Source organism: Prinia subflava, unplaced genomic scaffold (assembly GCF_021018805.1).
Source record: "Prinia subflava isolate CZ2003 ecotype Zambia unplaced genomic scaffold, Cam_Psub_1.2 scaffold_120_NEW, whole genome shotgun sequence".
Taxonomy (NCBI): domain Eukaryota; kingdom Metazoa; phylum Chordata; class Aves; order Passeriformes; family Cisticolidae; genus Prinia; species Prinia subflava.
Window position 1 is genome coordinate 40,901 of NW_026960643.1, and position 15,159 is coordinate 56,059.

The 15,159-nt window shown below is 41.2% G+C and overlaps 1 protein-coding gene across 5 annotated transcripts; it reads right to left on the reverse strand.

Annotated features, from left to right (window-relative positions):
• Positions 1-249: 249 nt before the first annotated feature.
• Positions 250-14,281, reverse strand: LOC134565305 (mutS protein homolog 4-like). 5 transcript variants are annotated; one of them, XM_063424821.1, is made up of 10 exons: positions 10,962-12,325; positions 9,519-9,655; positions 9,007-9,110; positions 8,063-8,187; positions 7,027-7,095; positions 5,733-5,851; positions 5,093-5,221; positions 3,437-3,611; positions 1,722-1,810; positions 250-1,374 (listed from the first exon to the last, which is right to left on the reverse strand). In XM_063424821.1, exons 1-10 carry the CDS (start codon positions 11,299-11,301, stop codon positions 1,189-1,191), a joined length of 1,473 nt encoding a protein of 490 aa, XP_063280891.1. In that variant the 5' UTR covers positions 11,302-12,325; the 3' UTR covers positions 250-1,188. The 5 variants fall into 5 exon arrangements, with proteins under 5 accessions (XP_063280891.1, XP_063280890.1, XP_063280892.1 ...); XM_063424820.1 differs by having other exon boundaries at positions 7,027-7,227; positions 10,962-12,319; XM_063424822.1 differs by having other exon boundaries at positions 1,196-1,379; positions 7,027-7,227; positions 10,962-12,331.
• Positions 14,282-15,159: the final 878 nt, after the last annotated feature.

Sequence of the window (15,159 nt, forward strand, 5' to 3'; positions counted from 1 at the left end):
GGTTTTAGTATTCTACACCCACCCCTCCCTGTGAATTTTCTGGCAGCTTTGGGATCCTCTGGGAGAGGGCACCCAGCACGACCCCTCCTTATTCCGCACTCACTGGCTTCTCCATTGCAGCGTGGCTCCCTCTCCTAGAGAGCACCAAATACTGCCCCAAAAGACATCAGAGTCCCCAAGTCTCCACCCCCTCCCCTTCAGCCTTTTTTCCTCACCCCCCCAAAGAAGGCACAGAATGAGTCAAGCTGCTTGGGACAGCAGCACGGCACTTTATTCCAGCCCTTTCCACACGTACATCCCCCCAAAAAGGGATTCTGCTGCAACAAGAAAGGGAGGAAGCCCCCAGAAGGGCTGAAGTTCCTCTCCAGCCCCGCTGTGGCGGGCCACCAGCCGCCCCACGGCACGGGCCAGGGACGCTGCCACGGCTCTGGCTCAGGCTCCACTCCTGCGCTCGGGCCGGTGGCAGCAGGTGGTTCCTCCCTTCCCCACGACGCTGCTGCTGCTGCCCCCGGGAGGCTGCAGCACCGGCATCCCGATCTGCGCTCATGGACCCATCCAGTCGTGGGATGGGAGCACCAGGGACGGACGATGAGAGGCAGAAAGAGGGAGTGGGAGCAGAGAGGACATAGGAAGAAAAGGAAGAACAGGGTGCAGGATGAAAACGATTTTAAAAATCGAAACAAAGCGGATGGGCAACATAGCAGAGAGGGATAAAATAGGAACAGGCACAGGGAACGAGACACAAGGATCCAGTGGGAAACAATGGCACAGGGAGCGTCGAGAATAAAACAGGAATAAGAACAGACAGCAAAAACTGCTTCGAGGCAATTTGGACACAGTTTTCCCTTTTTGCAGTCTCAGCTTTCTTTTGGGTCATGCCTGAAATTCTGAGTTCCTTAGTATTCTGCCCCAGTCCTTCCCTCTCCTCTCAATGCTGCTCTAAAATGATGGAAATGATACAATTTACTGTCAAAAAGAATTGTGTTCCTCATAGAAGGCAAATGCTTTTCTTCCAGGTATGTCAGAGAAGAGAGGGAACCCATAAAGGATAGGGTCTTCCATTACTGAGTGTAATTTAGACTAAGAATTAAAAACATAACATGACGTGAAAAGACAGTACTAATACTTTGGGGAAAACCAGCATCATCTTGCAGTCATAAAAGTTAGAACAACAGTCTATGTTATACATTACTGTTGCTCATAATTTTTTCCAGGTGTAGGACAACTGGCTTCATACTTTTTCTTCAGGGCTTTCAAATATACACGCAAACTGTCAGGGTCCAGTCGAGAATTTCTGGCAGTCTGAACCAATCTCATTGCTAACTGGTATGCAGCTCTCTGTTTCATCATCTCAGGAGTGCTTTTCTGCCTGTGCTGTTCTTAAAAATATACATACATTAAAATATGAAATAAATTATGTTCCATTATAAAAATACCAGTATTACCTATTTTTTACCTGTTTTTGATCTCACAGTTCTTGGGCTGCATACGAACATTACATCCAATACTCCTTTACCCTAAGGGTCACTTGGGTTGTCAGCTAACAGGGACCTTCAGTATAACAGGGACTTTCAGAACTGGTTCCAGAAATACTAAGTTTAATGAAAACTGTTTTCACTAAAACAAAGGCAGTGCTTATCCTGTATCCTTACAGAAACTGGAAATACATTTGAGTTGTATAGAAACTGTAAAATACAGCATTATAATTTTCTACTACGTACCAAAATTTGTTTTGCAATGTGATTTGTAATTTCCTTTGCATCCAAAATTATGGATGATGGTAGGGAGGACACTTCTGCAGCTTTTAGTCCTAAACATATAAAACACAAATCAGGATTTTTAATGTAATTTTTATCCTTACCTTCCATTTTATGTCTTCCAGAATTAACTTCACCAGTTTTTCTAAGGGATAAAGATTTAACTTTTACTAAAATAATATTGGTATTGTTTTTCTTTGTGTGTTGTTTTGTTTATGTTTGTTTTCGAATTTTTTTGGTTAATAAACAATAAGGTTTGGAGAGTTATGAACTAAGACGTCACCTTTGTTTTAATACTATCTTTGAAATACACCTCAACATCAAGTTACTGCTGGTAATACTGTAAATGGGTAGAATGAGACCTATTAGGAGGTTAAAAGGAAAAAAAAAATGGCACCATGGTGTTTACAGCTTTCTCCGTTTGGTTTTTTAATTTGACAGAAAATACAGAGGTTTTGCTAACTGCACTCTCAATTATATCCAGACGTCTAGTGGACATGAATGCCATTTTTCAACCTCTTTGCTGCCAACAGCCAAACTTCCAGATACTCAAGGTAAGAAATAGATATTTTTCCTGCCCTAACATGATTTTTTAACTTTTTCCTTTGTTTGTACCCCAGGAAAGTCTTTGGTTCATTGGGTGGTTTAATACAGCAGGTTCAAAAATGAAAAAGGGTCATGAAGAGCCCTTGTACCCTTTCTTAGAATGTTGCTCAAGTAAGGTAAAGCCAAGACATGAACACTGAGTTTCTAAAGGTCTCCTGCTCTCAGAGATTACTCTCTAAACATACGATTCTTCGGAGTTAGGGGTGGCATAGCATCTAAAACTGCGCTTGTGGCATCAAAGTTTAACTTACTCTAAAATTCTGATCAAGAAAAGTTTTAAGTCCTATTACTTGAAGTTTAACTGGAATAATTTCTAGTCTTAGGTTAACAATAGCTTGCAAAAGTCATGTGCAGCTGATTTCCTCTTGATTAAGTATTACCTAAATCAAGGAATCAACATTCAAATTTAGTATTTGGAAACATACAGATTTCTTTAAATCTTTGTCACTCACTCTTTTCTTCTTTCTGGACCCACAAGTAATCAATCTGTACAATCTACACTATAATTTATTCTATAGTTGAAAGAAAAGTAAATCCACTTTTCAGAGAACACTGATGCTTTTGCAGACCCGCTCAAAATTGTCTTAGCCTAATATTCCATAAAATTCCTCTCCTTTTTTAAAGAAACTTGCTTCCTTTTTGCTAATCAAAAAGGGCCAATCTGCTGTTAACCAGTCATATCACTGCTTATGACAGACACATCTTTAAATCTCTCCAGCACATTCATTCACTTCCCTAAGTGCAGATTAAATGAACTCAAGTAGCATATGCTCAGACTCAACTCATTCAAACAGACATGAACCAGGGAGATACTAACATCAGTAAGATGTTTTTTTCACAACCAAATATCATATAAGTTCTTCATACTACCCGAAACTACTATCTAACTACATGGTTACTTAAAACACACAATTATTTGGAATAAATTATAGATCTGGAGATCCCTGTATCTCTCTGAGAGACACAAACTCAGGGGAAATCTGTCATCAGAAAAAATAATGTTAGATGCCTAATAACTTAAATAATATCTTGTGCAACTTTTGCCAACTGTAAGTCACAGTGGAATCCATTACCATAGTTCTTTTCCTCTGTGTATCCCTTAGAAAGTGTGTAAGTGTAAGCAATTTTCTCCTTATTTCCAGCACTGCTTCTCACATGTTGCACTTCAAAATGGTAGTTTTCCACGTTAGGATATAAAGCGTCTATATGACATAGTTCCAGGAAATGTGTAGCAAACAGTGTAAATGCCTACATAAGGAAACAAGAAAGAAAATTTATTTTGGCAACGATCCAGAAATAAATTATAATAAATAAGAAAAATTAAATAATCTCATAGATGTCCAGGTTTTCTCCAAAACATCGAAAAGCTGTCTTTACATTACTAAAGCAAATTAAAATCCTTCAGTGATGCATTCTACCACTGGCAAGTACACCTTTTCCAACTGTTTCTCCTGTTCATTTCTAAATAGAAGGAAAAAAGTATCAGAAACAAAAGAAAAACCATGATGATTACAAAATCTGACTGGTGTGGATTGGAATGACTGTCAAACGGTTGTTTAATTCTCTCAAGGAATTCTTTATCAAAAGTACAAGTGCCAGAAAGTATCTGAGCTTTTCAAACCAAAAAACCCACAAAAGGATGCTGAATAAACTCTGAGGAGAAACAAACACCTGCACACTCAAAAGGTATGTAACAGCCATCTGAGGTTGATCCCATAACTAGCAACAGATGTGAAATTTGGGTTTCATCTAAAATTATCTTCCAGTTTTCTAAACAACTTTATAACCTCTGTGACCAATTCATAAGTTGTGCAGAACTACCACTGTACTTTGAAAAGTAACCACCAGGTAGAGAGGTTCACTTTTAATATTCAAGGATAAAGCAAAACTAAAACCAAACTAAAAGCAAAATTAAACTAAAGACTGGATTATTCTCTTTCTAGACAGAATTACAAGCTTGCAAGTTGGAAAGATATTGTGATCAGTGTACTGGTTTTAGATGGACTGGAGTTAATTCTCTTCATAGCAGCTTGTGTTATGTTGTTTTGGATTTGTGACCAAGACAGTACTGATAACTCACACATGTTTTAGCCACTGCAGAGCAGCATTCGCACAGCACCAAAGGCTGTTCTGCTCCTCCCAGCAAGCAGGCTGGGGGTGTTCATGGACCTGGGAAGGGACACAGCCCGGATGGCTGACCCAAACTGACCCCAGGGATATCTCACACCATACTACACCACCACAATAAAAACTGTGAGGAAAGAGGAGGAAGGAGGGACATTCAGCGTTGTGGTAACAGTCATTGTGAGGAAACACGGCATTGCAGGAAACAACTGAACATCTGCCTGCCAATAGGAAGCAGTGAATGAATTCCTTATTTTGCTTCTGCATATGGTTCTCTTTACTTACTAAACTGTCTTTATCTCAGCCCACAAGTTCTTGTATTTTTACCTTGCTGATCTCTCCCCCACAGCAGTATGGGGACCAAGCAAGCAGCTGGGTGGTGTTTAGCAGCCGACGGGTTAAACCACAACAAGTGAACAGAACTGCAGCTTATGTCCTCAAGTTTCCTCTATCACTGTAATTCTTACTATGCACCGGTTATGAAAAATACCATATTTAGCCAAGAAATCTTTGCAAATGTTAAATTATGAGAAAATACTGTATATACTTTCAGGATGACAAAACAAGGCTTAAATTTGTTTCAAAACAGAATTAAACAGAATTACCTTTAAGTTCAACAGATATTCACAGGCAGCATAAGAAATGCCAATACCTTCTTCGGCACTGGTACCTCTGCCAAGTTCATCAATAATGATGAGAGATTTATCATTAGCATTTTGTATGATGTACGTTATCTAGAAAAATATTCACAGTGTTATCATTCTTATGTGTTTTATTTAAAAAGGATTTTTTTTGTTATTCAGATGGAACATAATGCAGAAATTTTTAAAAAATCTCTTGAGATACAGCAATTTTACCTTTTCAAAGCTTTTAAACAGCTGTCAATTCTAATCAAGCAGACTCACACTACAGCACTCTCTTTTCCACTGAACTTACCCTCAAAATGGTATCAGTTTGTGAGTGGAAATTCAGAGAGCTCAGGCCTCTACAAATGACAACTTAAAGTTTAAGCAAACCCAAAAATGTTACCAAGTACTATCCAACAAAGCACTGATTTTTTACTCAGACTGGAATATCTTTCTATTTAAGAGATGCCTGGGTTTCTACGGTTTATCATAAAAGAGGTGAAGGCTGAATTTTTGACTATTTTTCAAAGTACACTTTCTCAGTGGAAATACACTAGTACCATTTCTATTAGCTTAACAGTAAAAATGGGCCTTGGACTTGGACAGCTGTATTTCATACCTCTTTCATTTCCTTCATGAATGTTGATGCATTTGTTTCAATATCATCATCCATACCTATTCTGGTAAAAATCTGCTCTGCAATTCGAAAAGAACAATACTCTGCTGGGACATAAGAACCTACAAAGCAAGTAAAATACAAGTTTCTCTCATCACTAGGACATTTGCCTGAATACGGCACTGAGAAAAAAAAAACTTTTACACTTGGTTTTTGTGCACATCAGAAAATGCATCTTACTTGATAAAGTTTGGTAAGATTACATTCTACCATTAATTTATGGTAGAAGAACAGAAAAAAGTTATTATAGATATAGGATAATTAAAGCTTATCAGTGAAAGCTGTAAGAAATCATATGCCTGAAGCTGTTGGTCAGTCTGAAGGGATACAGAAAAAAACAATGAACTCTAGGATTGTTTTACATTTCTGTGGCCACTGGTTTGCTAATCCCGAGAAACATTAGTTTCCCCAAATCAAGATTACGTTGCCCTTATAAGACTTCAAAGCATAGAACTTTTACTGAATAGGAAAGAACAGGAACCTCTTGCCAAAAACTTCCCAGTTTGCTTTATTCATATTAAACTCATGTTTTTGAGAGCAATTCCTCAAGAACTTGCAATTATTGGGGACTGAACCCACAAATGCATGATGGATAAATTTTATACTCCACTGCTAAGTAGCTTCATTCTATAGAGTTGACTTTTGCTACCAGACTAACTTCCAAGAAAAAAGTCATGAGGAATTCCTGAACATAAGGAGTGAGTCTCAGTCAGACTTTACAAATAGTTGGTTTCCTTTTATAACTTTAGTAACAGAACCTTGCAGTATTTGATACGACTTTTATCTAAAGCAGTTGATTATTTATCTATTCATTGTACTTGTCTAGAAACATGTTTCTCTATGTAATTTAGGCATGCTTAAGGTCATGTGTTTCTTCTGGATGACTAACACACGTCTGACCAGCATACTTGAAGGACACTCACAATCAGTCTAGCAGAAGGTGCTAGATTGGGTTATGGTGCTCCAAAGAACTAAGGCAGGTAACTGTGCTCCTCTGAAGATAGACTGGGAAGGCTTTAAGATTTACATAAGTAAGTTTCTGATGGCAGATGAAAAACCTTACAGTTGCCTCTGTCAGCAACACAAGAGCTGACAGAAGAAAATGGGCTACCTGTTATTATTTTATTTAGACATAATGTTATTCTGGAAGCTAAATCATTCAACTTTATAAATATTTTGAAGGGGGCGGGGGGAAATGTGCTGCAGAAGATGATTAATATTGTATACTCTTACTCACCAATCTGTGCCATAATTTGACAGAGAGCAATTTGTTTCAGGTATGTTGATTTTCCACTCATATTTGGTCCTGTAATAATGACAAAATTGTTGCCCTCTGTCAGGTATGTGTTGTTAGACACAGGTTTTTCCATAGCTATCTTTTCAAGAATGGGATGCCATCCCTGCTTGATTGCTAAAGTATCGGTAAATTCTGGACGAACTAAATGAGAAAAAAAGATGTAAAACACTGAGGAGTTAGTGTGGGAACTTTTACATTATTAAACCAGTATGTTTTGAAATAAAGTTAATTCTTCCAGAGCAGAGCTCTTGGGACGAATTACCAGCCACTTTCAGGTACAGATTCTGATTACCATTCAAGCTTTCATGATTCAAGACTACAGAAAGAAACCCATAACTAAAACTTTATTTCTAAATTAACATTCTGTGGTTTTGTTCCCTAGTAAGTAGAGCTGGACTCCAGTAATAAAACCACAAAGAGCCAAAGTATTTTTATAAAGTACAAGGGTTGTAGACTCCTGTTACTTCCACATATGTACCCTGTATTTGCATGGTAAACAAGAAAGCAGCATTCTTTCTATTTTTGTTATATGCTACCATATTGATTATTTGGGAATATACCATGCCTACAAAAGTCTATTTGATGCTGGAACTCTCTCTATGGATTTCTGTCAGAATACAGTTATTTTCTGAACCGATTACACATGGCTCCTCTTTATCTACCAGCATTAATGGAACAGAAAAACGTGTAAACCGAGAATGTCCATACACTTCACGCTTTTGAACAGAATATGCTTAAACTGTTTATTTTGACAAGAGCGACTGGGAAGGCTTATGGCACCTAACTAACAGAATTTAATTTGGATGAATGGAAGCAGAAAGAACATCAGCATAAAACTAGCAAAGACAGACCAGAGACACTCACCTAAAGACTACTGAGATACAGAAAAAGAAATGGAACCAGACAAAACAGCCTGGTTATTCTCCATCAGAAGGGTCTTTACCTGGCCCGTAACAGAATCAAAGAAGAAACTTACCATAATCAGAAAGAGTGCAGGCGTGGGCAAACGAAAGCAGCATATCCAGCATAGACACAATGTCGGACAGCTTGTATAAGCAATGAATGTGTTCATAGATCTCATTCAGTAGTTTACACACTATTCTGAAGTAAGACACTGATTTAGCCGTTGCACAGCACATCCTCAATTTATACAACTTACAGAAATAAAGAAACTATAATGTTCATACTGTATACATTAGGATAAAATGTCACTCATAAATCACAATCATGTCCCCCAGATGCGAGCAAATGTATAAATTTCTTTGCAGTAAAGATCTTGTGCCATCATCTCAGCTAACATTCTGCTCATCAGACACAACACACATACCTCAAATACAACAGCTCATATGAAAGCTTCACACAGAGAATGAACTAAAAATGTAGCTATGGGATCAAGTATGTTTTATTAACATGTGAAATGTGACTCTAATTCCCTTAGATTTACATGTTAAAAAACCCCTACATGGTTGCTAGAAAGAATTTCCATTCAGCTGACAGGTAACCTTACACTTACTAAGTTATGAATCAGAGAGGAGAACAAGATCACACGCAAGGACAAGATACAGAAATACTTCTACTCTAAATATAAGGAACTGACTAAAACTAACAAATCTGATTTTTACTGATGCAAAACTAATGCATTCATTGTGCCATTTTGTACAGATAATTCACCCATTAAAATTTTATATGATGACCACTTCTATTAATAAATGCCAATCTATCTGCAATCATGTTTAATACAATACACAATTTATGGGTTCTGTTTGTCTCAGGAGTACACTTGAACAGTGTTGCTTTAGACTATTTCTGTAAGTAACCATAACTTAAAAGAAAGATAGCTTTAAAATCCCATATAATTAGCTGATAACTGGAGAAAATGAACATACTTAGCAAATATTAAATAGTTTTAACAGGTCTTACAAATAGGTCATGTGATAGATTTCTCTCAGGGACTCCTGACATCTTTCATTCATTTTTATTAAATCAGCTGAAGTGAAGCTGTATGTGTTTTTCATTTTCGTGATCTATGGGGAATTGAAACCAGTAATAAGAGCCTGCCTTATTATCAGAAGGAAAACCAGCTTCTATAAACCAAATTATGAACCATATGGGGAAATAAAAAACAATGCCCAGTTTCATTTTTACAATGTAATTTTCTATGAAAATTTCACTTAAGATAACAATTAGCAAGATATGCAACTTTATTCTTACACAAAACATAATTGCATGTACTTACACACTATTGATTATATAACTGAATATAGAGTAGTTATAAAAACATCCGAATTAAAACTTCATTTACTTTTAAATATCTTCACTGAAATTATTTTTATTGTTATTTACTGTATAATGTATACTTTATTATTAATGTATTACATATAACAAATGAAGTATACAAATATGTTATGCTAAAACGTATTTTCTGCAGATACCTTTGTAAATTCTGAAGGAAGCTGGCCATTAGGTAATGTTGAACAATCAGCATTCATCTGGATAAAAAATCCACGAGCAGAGCTGAAACTTGTTTTCATTGGTAGGCTGTACTTTTCTGCAAGTTGCGTTATCATACCTACATACCACATACAAAGATTTAACCCAAATTGTATACATTCATGTACCCCCCTCCCCCTCACTCCCCACTTGTGCTGGTACAAAGTTGGAAACTGTTAATGGAAGGTTTCAGAAATACAAAATCTGTATTTTTCATGATGTATGAATCTGGGATTAGAATAAAACAGAAAGACAGGTGCTAAAGTTTCTGATGCTCTTTTATGTTTCCAACTACAGACTAAACTAGGATGGTACTTTAGCTAGAAATCAACAATTTATACTGAAAAAAGGAAATCAGTTTCAGAAGAAATTTTTTCTTCTATTTTGACAGAATGATAAACAGGAAGGTTACTAAAACAAAATAATGCACATCATGCCAAAACTCCTTTTGTTCGTATTTTCTGACTTTTAATACCTTCATCCACAGATAGATAAGGACTGCTTAGAATATAAAGAACAAAGAACTCAGATATTTTAAATGAGGAAGTTAAACCAAAGAGTTACATGTTTTATGCAGAATGTTTTAGGTGGAGTAATTCTGTTCTATTACTTCAACTTTTTTGCACTTTAGGAGGACAAGGACTAAAAAAGCTTTGAATATAGGAATCACCATACAATTATTCAATTTTATTAAAATAAAACTGAGTTTTTATCCAGAAACGGAGCCAGAGCAGAGTAGGGTTTCTACCATGCTGCAAGCAAGGAATAACATTTATTCAGAAGAAAATAAAAGGAGGCACCTCTCCCCATCCCTTTTCTTAAAAATAAAAAAAAATTTTAAATCATGCATTAGAACTTTTTTAACCTTTCATTCATGCTTTACACAGTATAAATGATGAGCACTCATCTTTTAGCCTGAATTTGCATCAGCTCCTCAGGCTGGCTAACCTCAGCAAGACCAAGACCATCAGAATCGCTGAATTGTGGAAGGGGCCTTCAAGCTCACCCCATTCCACCCCCGGCCCTGGGCAGGGACAGCTTCCACTATCCCAGGGTGTTCCAAGCCCCGTCCAACCTGGCCTTGGGCACTTCCAGGGACACAGGGGCAGCCACAGCTTCTCTGGGGAACCTGTACCACGGCCTCACCACCCTCGCAGGGAAAAATTTCTTCCCGACATTTAATCTAAAGCTGCCTCCCTTGTCCATCACTACATGTCCTTGTGAGAAATCCCTCTCCCTTAGGCCATACGCGGCTTGTACAGCCCACCCCAGATAAGTGCTCCAGGGGCTCTCGGGCCACACGAGCGCTCCGGGCCCTTTGCCGGTCCCCAGCGCCGGGAACCCCGACTCCCCCGGGACTGTGTCCAGCCAGGCCCGGCCCTCACCATCCGCACTCTCCGGGGAGCTCGGAGCCCTTCCGCCCCGGGTCCGCGGCGACGCTGGCGGCCGCAGCTGCGGCGGGAGGCAGGGCAGGAGGCACGGCGGCAGCGACCGCGGCGGCACGGGGGTGGCAGCGCTGGTACTCACTGCGCAGCAGGATGGGACCGCTGTCCTCGACACTGAACCCCAGGTGCGGGTGTCGCCCACGGGGCGCCCGCAGCCGGCGCACATGAACACCATGGGCGTGGGGGCCGCGTCCGCCCGCCGCTCCTGCTGCTGCCGGGCCCGGCCGGCGCCCGGCTGCAGCAGCGACAGCGAGCGCTCCAGCTCCGGGCACAGCGCCATCGCGTCCCGGCCGCCCGCCCGCCGACCGGCCGGCAGAGAGCCCGACAGCGCCTTGGAATCGCCCGCCGAGAAGGCGGCAGTGACGGCGCACACCGCCCCGGGACCGCCCCGGGACCGCCCCGGAACTGCTCCCGTTTTTTCTTCCTCTTTTTTTTTTTTTTTTTTTTTTTTTTTTTTTTTTTTTTTTTTTTCCCTCTTCCTTCTGTCAAACAAAGAGGAAAGATGTCTCGAATACACCTGCAGCAGAGCCTTGGTTCGGCCGCGGCTATAGGGTCCAAACCGGGCGAACTCGGCGAGGTTCGGCGGGGCTTGTTCGGTTCGACTCCGTTCCAGTCGGCTAAACGCGGTTGGGTTCGGCTGTTATCGGTTGCACTCGGCCATTTTCGGCCGTTCAGCATAACTCGGCCGATCTCGGCAATGCTCGGCTCTTTTCGGCTGTTCGGAAATCCTCGGGTGTTTTCGGCTCTTCGGCTACACTCGGATCTAACCGGCACAGCTCGGCTATGCAGTCGCTTAGGTTCCGCTCTTCGGGACAGCTCGGCACGGTCGAACCGCACTCGGTGCCGCTCCCCGCGCTCCCGCAGCTCCGCTCGGCTCCCTGAGGGCGGCGCGGGCCGGGCCGAGGCGCCGCACGGGCAAGCGGGGCCGGCTCCCTTTAAACACGCAGCGCTCGGTGTTTTCCTGCTGCCGAGTCCCGCGGGCGGCCCGGCCATCGCACGGACACGGCCGGGAGCGCGTGTAATTAGAGTAACAAGGAGACAAATACTGTCTCTGTTTAATGGAAAGTTAATTTAAAATCAGCTGCTCTATCAGCAAAACCTGTTTTAAAATGGTGTGTTGACACTATTAACTGAAAGACAAATATTTGGCATTAAGCATGCTCAAACTGTTCACACTGCACAACAACATTCTTAATAAATAACTGAATAAACCTAAGTCAAGCTCAGTCTGGTGCCACTAAGAAACTAGAGCCTCATTACCAATATCATTATCTAAAACTAAGTAGTAGTTGGTGATTGTAGCCTGCTGGCACTGGGAAGCTGATTAACATTCCTCAGAAACAAACAGGGCTGGGTTGAGGGAGCAGAGGGATATTTCCCTTTTGCTTCAAAATCAAAGAGCAGGAAGGGAATTAAATATTTAATACCTGTGTACATTGCAGCTCTTTTTCTTTCATTAATCTGTATAATGGCCTGGTGTTTGATGTGCTTGAGGCATTTTCATTGCTTGACATATGCTGAGTTCAGAATTTCTCCCATGGCTGGGTGACAGAAATAGAAATCTTAAAGTGCAATTAAATATTTTACTACCATTGTTTAATTAAATAAATACTGGATTAACTTGTCAAAGCAGATTTCACTGGCATACTAGAACAGCATTTTCATTTTTCTTTATGAATGTAATCTATGCCTAAATACTGTGATGATTGGTGTGATCACTTTAAATGGTACTGGATGGATTCAGGGGAGAGGGATGGACCAATTACTGAGAATTCCACAGAAAACAGTTCATTTCCCTAATAATTTGCTGTGTGACCCTTTTCCTCTTTTTTTAAACTGAAGAATGACTCCATTTAAAAATCCAAAACTGAATTTAGGTTAAACTTAAACTCCACACCAGAGGAAAGCCCCGCAGTGTGTCCTAAGTCCAAGTGTCTAATTTAGTGGCATAGTAAGAGCCAGATCTGCAAGTGAAATTTAAACAGTTGAGATATTTGTATTGGAATTTTTTCTCTCTGCTCCTATCCAGCCACCTGGTAAACCTGTGTTGTTATAAATAGTTGATGCCCAATGTAAACCCCTAACATAATAAAAGCTCAGATGAGCAGGGGATGAAGTTTCACTTGTGTCTCTGCTGGTTTCTGTATGGTGAGATACACACCTGTACTTTATGTGTGAATATGCACAAACATGGATGAAGTGTGGAGAGAAGACAGAGCTGCTGCCTCTGCTGAAACAAAGCAGGGTTATTTTTTCTATCCTTGTTTTGGTTAACATTCTGAAGCACTGCACTGAGAGCTGAGACAAGTCAGTGCACTGCTGACCTCCAGTGCACCAGGAGCTCAGCACCATGACCGAGCCGCCATCTTGAGAGTGGTGTCACGTGACTTCCGCCCGTCGTCGCCGCCATCTTTGTTGTGGTGAAGCCACATCCGGTTTAGCCGCCATCTTTTTTCTGGCACCCCCGAAGGCCCCGAGTAGCTGGTTACTCAGGCGCCTCACCAAAATGGCTGCCGCAACCGCACCGCGGCGCGGCACAGCGGGCACACAGCTCCCTCGCGCCGGGAAGCGCCGCTGAAAGTTGTTCCCGGGCGGCGCTATTTTCGGGGTCGGGTGCAGGCAGTTGGGTCGACGCCCATGGGTGGTCCTTGTGTTTTCCCGCCTTTTTTGGCCGCCATCTTTGGAAGGTCGAAAGCAGCTCGCTGAGCCGCCATCTTGAGAGTGGTGTCACGTTACTTCCGCCCGTCGTAGCCGCCATCTTGGTTGTGGTGAAGAGACATCCGGTAGAGCCGCCATCTTTTTTGTGGCACCCCCGAAGGCCCCGGGTAGCTGGTTACTCAGGCGCCTCACCAAAATGGCTGCCGCAACCGCACCGCGGCGCGGCACAGCGGGCACACAGCTCCCTCGCGCCGGGAAGCGACGCTGAAAATTGTTCCTGAGCGGCGCCGTTTTCGGGGTCGGGGGCAGGCAGTTGGGTCGACGCCCATGGGTGGTCCTTGTGTTTTCCCGCCTTTTTTGGCCGCCGTCTTTGGAAGGTCGAAGGCGGCTCGACGAGCCGCCATCTTGAGCGGGGCATTAGGCGACTGCCCATACTTCCGGCTGCCATCTTGTTTGTGGCTGAAACCATTTCCTGTTGGGCCGCCATCTTTGTTGTGGCACGGCCGAAGGCACCCCGGTTTTAAAGGGGGGTGCCTGACAAAATCGAGAAAGGAGAAATCAGAAAGGAAAAAATTAGAAAGGAAAACATTAAAAAGGAGAAAAATTAAAAAGAGAAAAATAAAAAATAAAAAATTAAAAAGGAAAAAATTATAGTGGAAAAAATTATAGAGGAAAAAATGACAAAGGAAAAAATTACAAAGGAAAAATTACTAAGGAAACATTAAAAAATACAAAACAACCGCAAACATAAAAATAAAACATAAATCTAAATAAAAATTTAAAAGTTATTGAAAATAAAATAAAAAGTGAAATCATAACTATAAAATATAAAAGTAAACTAAAAATCGAAAAATTAAAAATTTGAGGAAACATTAAAATATTTTTTAAAAGTCAAAATAAAAAAACATGAAAATCTAAAACACAATAAAATAAAATAGCATGAAAAAATACAACAATAACAACAACAAAGGAATTCAATAAATGCAGCTCTCCCCTCCTTCCACTGCCTAACACAGCTCCAGGAGTGTTCTTGACTGTGATGCAGGGATAGGGAAAACAAACCCAGTGCCTCCCACAAATTCAGGTTTTCTAGACAACCCCCAGTTTTACTGGGAAACCAATTCTAGCCAAGCCAGCAACTCCCCTGGGATGAACATCTGCAGCACCGCGCTGTGTCCACAAGGCGGCAGCACTGGGACGGGCACGGGGCAGAGCTGCAGTACCGCGCTGTGTCCACAAGGTGGCAGCACTGGGACAAAGCAGAGAGATGAAATAAGACCTTTCAATTCAGTATTTTATCAGGACCCTGCCCTCTCCTCCCTAGGATATTTAATCCCAGCATTTTAAAACATACATTCTGGATCTTAATTCCTCTTTCTGCACCTACTTGTTTAGGAGTCCTATATAGTACCTGCTTCTTACCAAAAGAGGGCAGAATTGTAGCTAATCATATGGCAGCTCTGCAAACTCTGACACAGAG